General features: G+C 50.8%; 1 protein-coding gene across 1 annotated transcript in view; it reads right to left on the reverse strand.

The window, feature by feature from the left end:
• Positions 1-10,000, reverse strand: part of LOC135235035 (dedicator of cytokinesis protein 3-like) — a 76,801-nt gene that overhangs the window by 12,693 nt on the left and 54,108 nt on the right. Inside the window, exons 26-37 of the mRNA XM_064300233.1 lie at positions 9,984-10,000; positions 9,027-9,173; positions 7,527-7,625; positions 7,232-7,326; positions 6,808-6,883; positions 6,073-6,173; positions 5,536-5,594; positions 4,365-4,513; positions 3,883-3,968; positions 2,962-2,988; positions 2,728-2,823; positions 2,362-2,503 (exon numbers count right to left, since the gene is read on the reverse strand). The exon at positions 9,984-10,000 is cut by the window's right edge and continues 111 nt beyond it. Of these exons, the coding sequence (XP_064156303.1) occupies positions 2,362-2,503; positions 2,728-2,823; positions 2,962-2,988; positions 3,883-3,968; positions 4,365-4,513; positions 5,536-5,594; positions 6,073-6,173; positions 6,808-6,883; positions 7,232-7,326; positions 7,527-7,625; positions 9,027-9,173; positions 9,984-10,000 (1,094 nt within the window). The remainder of the gene's footprint in view (positions 1-2,361; positions 2,504-2,727; positions 2,824-2,961; positions 2,989-3,882; positions 3,969-4,364; positions 4,514-5,535; positions 5,595-6,072; positions 6,174-6,807; positions 6,884-7,231; positions 7,327-7,526; positions 7,626-9,026; positions 9,174-9,983) is intronic.

The following is a 10,000-nucleotide window of genomic DNA, read 5'->3' on the forward strand; positions in this document are numbered from 1 at the left end:
CAGCTTCAGGTGTGCTCAGGGTGCCAGTGACACTCACCGATCAGCTCAGGCTCTGGTAGTCATACAGCAGCTCATATTGGAAGGCCAGTTCTCTGCACAGAGGAATCCCGTACTCCCAACACTGCGTACACGTACACACACACACACACACACACACACAGCCCTTACACAAAGATACTGTACATGCCCAAAACATATATCCTTTCCCTCTTCCCTTTCCTGAAAATGTGTGTAATTGTGCACATACATGTGCATGTGAGTAGTGCGTGTTTGTGTATGGGTTTTATGGTACCTTGCCCTTGTTAAAGTAGTGAGTGTGTTTGCGTGTGTGTATAGGGGTTTGTAGGTACCCTGCACTTGTTGAAGTAATGTTTGTGTGTATATAAGGGTTTGTAGGTACCTTGCCCTCGTTGAAGTAGTGTGTTTGTGTGTGTGTGTGTGTGTGTGTGTGTGTATAGGGTTTTGTGGGTACCTTGTCCTTGTTGAAGTAGTGTGTGTGTGTATACACTGGTTTGTAGGTACATTGCCCTTGTTGAAGCAGCAGTGTGTGTGCGTGTGCATGTGTATAGGGGTTTGTGGGTACCTTGCCTTTGTTGAAGTAGTGTGTGTGTGTGTGTGTGTATAGGGGTTTGTGGGTACCATGCCCTTGTTGAAGCAGCAGAGTGTGTGTGACTGTGTGTGTAGGGGTTTGTGGGTACCTTGCCTTTGTTGAAGTAGTGTGTGTGTGTATAGGGGTTTGTGGGTACCTTGCCCTTGTTGAAGCAGCAGTGTGTGTGCGTGTGCATGTGTATAGGGGTTTGTGGGTACCTTGTCCTTGTTGAAGTAATGTGTGTGTGTGTGTGTGTGTGCGCCTGTGTATAGGGGTTTGTGGGCGCTGTAACCAGTGTGTGTATGTGTGTGTGATAGGGTTGTGGCTGCCCTGTAGTGTGTGTATAGGGGTTTGTGGGTACCTTGCCCTTGTTGAAGTACTGTGTGTGTGTGTGTGTGTGTATAGGGGCTTATGGGTACCTTGCCCTTGTTGAAGTACTGTGTGTATAGGGGTGTGGGTATCTTGCCCGTGTTGAAGTACTTTGTGTGTGTGTATAGGGGCTTGTGGGTACCTTGCCCTTGTTGAAGTACTGTGTGTATAGGGGTTTGTGGGTACCTTGCCCTTGTTGAAGTAGTGTGTATAGGGTTTGTGGACCTGCCTTGTTGAAGTAGTGTGTATAGGGGTTTGTGGGTACCTGGCCCTTGTTGAAGTACTGTGTGTGTGTGTATAGGGGTTTGTGGGTACCTTGCCCTTGTTGAAGTAGTGTGTGTATAGGGGTTTGTGGGTACCTTGCCCTTGTTGAAGTAGTGTGTGTATAGGGGTTTGTGGGTACCTTGCCCTTGTTGAAGTACTGTGTGTATAGGGGTTTGTGGGTACCTTGCCCTTGTTGAAGTACGTGGGTGTGGTATAGGGGTTTGGGGACCTGCCTTGTTGAAGTACTGTGTGTATAGGGTTGTGTACCTGCTTGTGAAGTACTGTGTGGCTGTATAGGGTGGGTCCTTGCCCTGTGAGTAGTGTGAAGGTCGGGACTGCCTCTGAAGCACTGTAAGGGTGGGCCTTGCCTCTGTTGAAGCACGTGTATAGGGTTGGTACCTGCCCCTGTGAAGTACTGTGCGCTATAGGTGGACCTCCTGTGAAGTAGTGTCAAGGTGTACTGCCCTGACGTACTCGTGTATAGGGCGTGGACCTTCCCTGTGAAGCACTGTGATAGGGTTAGGTACCTCCCCTGTGAACTTGTATAGGCCTGTGGCACTGCCCTGTAGTACTGTGTAGGCTCGGACACCTGCCCTTGAAGACGTGATGGCTGGACCTCCTGCTGAATACTGTGTCAGGTTGGACCTGCCTGTATAGAGACCTGGCTGAGCCCCTGCAGCTGCCACACTCTGGGGTCTCCAGCTCCTCACGCACGCTCAGTACACAGCAGCACCCTCGACACAAGGGCCGAACACACTTAAACCTGCACCCACTCATACCGCCACACCTGCACTTAAACCTGCACCCACTCATACTGCCACACCTGCACTTAAACCTGCACCCACTCATACCCCCACACCTGCACGACAGACCTGCACCCTAGTTCGCTGCCACTGCATTACAACTGATGTCGGATTCCACACCTCCTCGTTGACTCTACCTTGTAGAAGTTCCTGAAGGAAGAAGTGTGAAAGCTGGGACCGTCGGAGAATGTCTCTGTGTGATCCACACATTTGAGTATATTTGTCACAGCAAGTGATTCAGAGTTACTAGAATGTATCTGTGTCCAGACATTGATAATTTCACAGCAATGGTAAAATGTTCTCCGGCATTCAGAAAGCTGAAACATAATCACTAACATCCCTCTCACACAATGAGCAGGACAGAGAGAGAAGAAAACGAGGATGATGAGGAAGCAAGGAGGAAGGAAGAGGGCTCACCAGCAAATTCACAGTGCAGCCGATTTTCTTGCTTTCTATCTCATCTCCTTTCAAAGAATCCCTGGAACAGGAGAGGGAGAATATGGAGTATCAGAGACCTGACGTGTAGCACCACAGCGTGGGTTACGGGTTCATCTGTAACACAGGTGTGAGTTTGGGGTTCTCCTGTAATGCAGGTGTGGGTTTGGGGTTCTCCTGTAATGCAGGTGTGGGTTTGGGGATAACCTGTAATGCAGGTGTGGGTTTGGGGTTCTCCTGTAACACAGGTGTGGGTTTGGGGTTCACCTGTAGTCCAGCAGCCGCTCCATGAGCCGTGTGACGGAGGTGACGAAGGACACGCCCGTCTCCCTCCATGTCTCCTGCTCAATCTTCTCCAACAGGCTGGACAGGAACCATAGAGTACAATTTAAGGTTAGGGTTACACACACTCACATACACACTCACACACACATGCACACACACACTCACACACCCACTGCAATAACAGCACAGTATTGAGCTACAGTGGTGCAGTCTTACCTGGGATAGGGTCCAAAGAGCTGGGTCCTAATCCCGGAATCAGAGAGAACAGGAGAGGAGGATCAGATCAGAGGCACTCAATTTCACCAAGATCTGCATTTAACATCTACAGCCCCCAGCCCTAGTGTACACAAGTGCACCGATCCAAATACACATTCAGCACATGCAAAGTGAAAAGCCATGTGGGTGGGGCTGGTAGTGTCACAGTGAGTGGACGGGGCTATTTGTGTGACAGTAAGTGGGCGGGGCTGGTAGTACCCCAGTGAGTGGGCAGGGCTATTTGTGTGACAGTGAGTGGGCGGGGCTGGTTGTGGGCAGGGCTGGTTAAGTGACAGTAAGGGGGCGGGGCTGGTTGACTGACAGTGAGTGGGTGGGGCTGGTTGAGTGACAGTAAGTGGGTGGGGCTGGTTGATGACAGTAAGGGGCGGGGCTGGTTGACTGACAGTAAGGGGCGGGCTGGTTGACTGACAGTAAGGCTGGTGTGGGTGGGGCTGGTTGAGTGACAGTAAGTGGGCGGGGCTGGTTGTGGGTGGGGCTGGTTGAGTGACAGTAAGTGGGTGGGGCTGGTTGACTGACAGTAAGTGGGCGGGGCTGGTTGACTGACAGTAAGTGGGCAGGGCTGGTTGTGGGCAGAGCTGGTTAAGTGACAGTAAGGGGGCGGGGCTGGTTGACTGACAGTAAGTGGGCGGGGCTGGTTGAGTGACAGTAAGGGGGCGGGGCTGGTTGAGTGACAGTAAGGGGCGGGGCTGGTTGATGACAGTAAGGGGCGGGCTGGTTGACTGACAGTAAGGGGGCGGGGCTGGTTGAGTGACAGTAAGGGGGCGGGACTGGTTGAGTGACAGTAAGGGGGCGGGGCTGGTTGAGTGACAGTAAGGGGGCGGGGCTGGTTGAGTGACAGTAAGTGGGCGGGGCTGGTCTCACAGCAGGCCGAACAGCTCGCGGTAGCTCTCGTCTCCTTTCCCCTCTGACACCAGGCTGTCCAGCTTATCGATAAGCTCCGCCTCCACCTGCAGGAAGAGCAGAGCGGGGAGACTGAGACACGCCCCCTCGCACAGGAAACGAGGACAGATACTCAGACAAGAGAAGGGCAAATAATCCCCCAGCATCCTTTGCTCTCCCACAGCACTGATTCAGAGAAATGTGCAGCCATTCATGACTAATCACACTGTGACTGACTCATACAAGAGATACAAAGCTGAGAGAGAGAGAGATACAGAGAGTAAGATAGAGAGAGATACAGAGTGAGATAGAGAAAGAGACAGAGAGAGAGATACAGAGAAAGAGAGAGAGGGAGAGACAGAGAGAGAGAGATACAGAGAGAGAAACAGAGAAAGAGAGAGAGAGATACAGAGAAAGAGAGAGAGAGGGAGACAGAGAGTAAGATAGAGAGGAGGGGCGCTAACCTGTTTGAAGTTTCCATTCTTGCCCTGTTCCCAGTCCATCATGTCATGGAAGATGGGGATCATGATGTCTCGAACCTCACCCTGCGGCACCAGCGTCACCCCCAGGAACGGCCCGATCATTCCAGGGATGAAGTGCATCTTGTTCTCCCCTGAGAGACGGACAGAGCACATATCACGTATCTGACTAAAACAGAGCACATATCACATATCAGACTAAAACAGAGCACATATCACATATCTGACTAAAACAGAGCACATATCACATATCTGACTAAAACAGAGCACATATCACATATCAGACTAAAACAGAGCACATATCACATATCAGACTAAAACAGAGCACATATCTCATATCTGACTAAAACAGAGCACACATCACATATCTGACTAAAACAGAGCACACATCACATATCTGACTAAAACAGGGCACATATCACATATCTGACTAAAACAGAGCACATATCACATATCTGACTAAAACAGAGCACATATCACATATCAGACTAAAACAGAGCACATATCACATATCAGACTAAAACACAGCACACATCACATATCTGACTAAAACAGAGCACATATCACATATCTGACTGAAACAGAGCACATATCACATATCAGACTAAAACAGAGCACACATCACATATCTGACTAAAACAGAGCACATATCACATATCTGACTAAAACAGAGCACATATCACATATCAGACTAAAACAGAGCACACATCACATATCAGACTGAAACAGAGCACATATCACATATCTAACAGCACACAAATGAAATATAAACCATCACAAGCTTCCAACCATTCATTTTATGTGTCTCAGGAAAAAAATGCAAACCCAGCTCAGCAAACCCAGCTCAGCAGACCCAGCTTCAGACGCAGTTATTCTGAGAGTTAGGTTAGCACAGAGCTACATAACCGCACTGCCTCCTGCTGCCATGTAAACACTCTTACAGAAGACATGTGGAAATGACAGTATGCAGGAGTGGGTCTGAGTAGGGACTCAGAGCTCAGGGACTCAGAGCTCAGGGGTCCAGATTCAGGGTTTCAGGACCCAGGGACTCAGGCTCAGGGATTCAAGGCTCAGGGACGCAGGGCTCAGGGACTCAGAGTTCAGGGACTTAGGGCTCAGGGGTCCACATTCAGGGATTCGAGGCTTAGAGACTCACCGAGGTTCTGCCACATGCTGTAGAGCTCGTAGGCCATCAACACCCTCATGTCCCCATACCTGCTGGGGGGGGGGGGGGATTCAATATAATCAGAACTAACAGGAAACCTTCTTTCACAGCCACATAATTACAGTAATATCCCATCTGTGCTGACTTACACAACATATACGGTTTGCACTGAATAAAAGTAATGTACTGTCTCTACAAAACTACAGTAATATACTGTCTGTACTGAACTACAGCAATATACTGTCTGTACTGAATACAAGTAATATACTGTCTGAACTGAACTACAGCAATATACTGTCTGTACTGAATAAAAGTAATATACTGTCTGAACTGAACTAAAGTAATATACTGTCTGTGCTATAGGCATACAGTATTTCTGCTTCAGATATGGTGATAAATGAAAGGGAGTAACAATGATTATGATTACCTATGTGTCGCGCACGTGTGTGTGTGTGTGTGTGTGCACGTGTGTGTGCACATGTGTGTGTGTGTGTGCGCATGCGTGTGTGTGTGTGTGCGTGTGTATACCTGTCCAGCACTTTGTTTCTCTTCACTGGGGTGAGGCCCTCTAGCTGTAGGCAGGGCTGGTTGATGTAGAGCACAGCCAGACTAAAGAAGGAATTCCACACCTGTCAGACAGGACAGACAGACAGCAGAGATCAGGCATTTACTCCACAGACCAGTCTTAGTCACGCAGTCCGCACGCACATAACTGCATGCTGTCTATATATCAGGACTACACAATATAGCACAGTCTAAGTCAATACTACATTATATCACACAGTCTAAGTCAGTACTACACTATATCACACAGTCTAAGTCAGAACTACACTATACCACACAGTCTAAGTCAGTACTACACTATACCACACAGTCTAAGTCAGTACTACACTATATCACACAGTCTAAGTCAGTACTACACTATATCACACAGTCTAAGTCAGTACTACACTATACCACACAGTCTAAGTCAGTACTACACTATACCACACAGTCTAAGTCAGTACTACACTATACCACACAGTCTAAGTCAGTACTACACTATACCACACAGTCTAAGTCAGTACTACACTATACCACACAGTCTAAGTCAGTACTACACTATACCACACAGTCTAAGTCAGTACTACACTATACCACACAGTCTAAGTCAGTACTACACTATACCACACAGTCTAAGTCAGTATTACACTATACCACACAGTCTAAGTCAGTATTAAACTATATCACACAGTCTACATCAGGTTCCCCTAAATCCCGTACCTTAAAGTCAAAGTCGGTCTCTGTGAAGTTCTTGTGCAGAGCAGGGGACAGCTGCTGGGTCGTGGTCACGATGATGCTGCAGGAGGGGAAACAAAAAATCGAACCCTGTCAAGCGTGCTTCTGACAGGACCATCCCGCCCGCCCAAAATAATCCAGCGCAAAGCTACCTGCACCAGAGACTACTTTCAGGAAAAAATCTGCCTTGTTTTCCTCTCTGAAATCGACATGGCACAGATCAGACATCTTCTGTATATTTTAGACTGGAATTATACTCCATAACTGCAGATATATTTAGAATTTCATAGGCCTGAGTGCTGTGTGACTTTCCCACACCGAACTGCACTGAACCAGACCGCATGGGACCGGACCGGACTGGACTGAACCAAACTGGACCGGACCGGACCGGACCACTCTGCAGACTTACTGGCTGGTGAGGAGCCGCATCACATTCCAGTCTCTGGGGAAGATGTTGGGCTTCATCAGGTTACGGAACACACAGAAGATCTTCAACAGGAAGTCCTGGAAACGACAGGAGCCATATGACCACACACATACACACACGCACACACACATACACGCGCACGCGCACGCACACACACACACACACACACCTGTTATATAGTATAACCCAGATAATGTATGTGGGCGTGGCCTTTGGGTGTGACTCATAGCCCAGGTAATGTGAGTGTGTGGGCGTGGTCAGTGGGCGTGGCTCGTACCTTCAGCTCCTCGGTGCTCTGGAAGGTGTTCAGCAGGTGCTGGAAGTGAACGTCGGTCATCTGGCGCAGCAGAGACAGGAGGCAGGACACGTACTCGCCCTGGCAACCAGAGAGAGCCGCGCGTCAGACGCACCCACGTCCCGCCACCCCGCCACCCTGCCACCCGGCCACCCCGCCACCCGGCCACCTCGCCACCCGGCCACCCGCCGTCCCGCCACCCCGCCACCCGCCGCCCAGCCGCCCCACCACCCCCACCCGACCACCCCGCCACCCGCCACTCCGCCGCCCCGCCGCCACGCCGCCCCGCCGCCACGCCACTCTGCCACCCCGCGGGCGCGAAACACCACATCACACAACCACAACCGGACCAGAGTCGTCATTACCCACCATTACCCACAAACCGGACCAGAGCCGCCATTACCCTCAACCTGGACCAGAGCCACCATTACCCTCAACCTGGACCAGAGCCGCCATTACCCTCAACCTGGACCAGAGCCGCCATTACCCTCAACCTGGACCAGAGCCGCCATTACCCTCAACCTGGACCAGAACCACCATTACCCTCAACCTGGACCAGAACCACCATTACCCTCAACCTGGACCAGAGCCGCCATTACCCACCATTACCCACAAACCGGACCAGAGCCGCCATTACCCACCATTACCCACAAACCGGACCAGAGCCGCCATTACCCTCAACCTGGACCAGAGCCGCCATTACCCTCAACCTGGACCAGAGCCACCATTACCCTCAACCTGGACCAGAGCCGCCATTACCCTCAACCTGGACCAGAGCCACCATTACCCTCAACCTGGACCAGAGCCGCCATTACCCTCAACCTGGACCAGAGCCGCCATTACCCTCAACCTGGACCAGAGCCGCCATTACCCTCAACCTGGACCAGAGCCGCCATTACCCTCAACCTGGACCAGAGCCGCCATTACCCTCAACCTGGACCTGAGCCGCCATTACCCTCAACCTGGACCAGAGCCGCCTTTACCCACAACCTGGACCAGAGCCACCATTACCCTCAACCTGGACCAGAGCCGCCATTACCCACAAACCGGACCAGAGCCGCCATTACCCTCAACCTGGACCAGAGCCGCCATTACCCTCAACCTGGACCAGAGCCGCCATTACCCTCAGCCTGGACCAGAGCCACCATTACCCTCAACCTGGACCAGAGCTGCCATTACCCTCAACCTGGACCAGAGCCGCCATTACCCACCATTACCCACAAACCGGACCAGAGCCGCCATTATCCACAAACCGGACCAGAGCCGCCATTACCCACCATTACCCACAAATAGAGGCAGAACAGCACGAGTACCAGGCTGCTTTGAATTCAGCACTCTGCCAAAGGCATTTAAACCTGATTTCACTTAAACAGAGATGCGCTGAAACTACACAACTGCTAAAGACCAACGGGCTGGACAGCTAGTGAGGTAGGAGGGGTCAGAGAATGATTGACAGGGGAAGAGAAACATGTGATTAGTTACGGTGATCTCAGCAGTGCACTGCGGGCAGCGCTGGCTCCGCCCCGCCTCCTGGGCCTGGGACCGGCTCATGATTGACAGGAGGGTCTGCAGCAGCACGTCCAGTAGGCTCTCCATCATCATCTCCACCTCCTCCTGCACGGAGACCTCCTGCTCAGAGAGAGAGAGGAGAGAGAGAGTGTGTGTTACTGTGTGTGTGTGTGTGTGTGTGTGTGCTACAGCTGTACCTCAGAGCTGCTCTTGATCAGGGAGAAGATGCTGTGTAGTGTGTTAGTGTGTGTGTGTTACTGTGTGTGTGTGTTACTCTGTGTGTGTGTGTGTGCTACAGCTGTACCTCAGAGCTGCTCTTGATCAGGGAGAAGATGCTGTGTAGTGTGTTAGGGTGTGTGTGTTACTCTGTGTGTGTGTGTGTGTGTGTGTTACTGTGTGTGTGTGTGTGTGTGTGTGTTACTCTGTGTGTGTGTGTATGCTACAGCTGTACCTCAGAGCTGCTCTTGATCAGGGAGAAGATGCTGTGTAGTGTGTTAGTGTGTGTGTGTTACTGTGTGTGTGTGTGTGTGTGTGTGTTAGTGTGAGTGTGTGACACACGTGTGTGCGTGTGAGTGTGTGTGTGTGTGTGTGTGTGTGTATGCTACAGCTGTACCTCAGAGCTGCTCTTGATCAGGGAGAAGATGCTGTGTAGTGTGTTAGGGTGTGTGTGGTACTCTGTGTGTGTGTGTGTGTGTGTGTGTGTTACTGTGTGTGTGTGTGTGTGTGTGTGTTACTCTGTGTGTGTGTGTATGCTACAGCTGTACCTCAGAGCTGCTCTTGATCAGGGAGAAGATGCTGTGTAGTGTGTTAGTGTGTGTGTGTTACTGTGTGTGTGTGTGTGTGTGTGTGTTAGTGTGAGTGTGTGACACACGTGTGTGCGTGTGAGTGTGTGTGTGTGTGTGTGTGTGTGTGTGTATGCTACAGCTGTACCTCAGAGCTGCTCTTGA

This window comes from Anguilla rostrata, chromosome 11 (assembly GCF_018555375.3).
Source record: "Anguilla rostrata isolate EN2019 chromosome 11, ASM1855537v3, whole genome shotgun sequence".
Classification (NCBI taxonomy): Eukaryota; Metazoa; Chordata; class Actinopteri; order Anguilliformes; family Anguillidae; genus Anguilla; species Anguilla rostrata.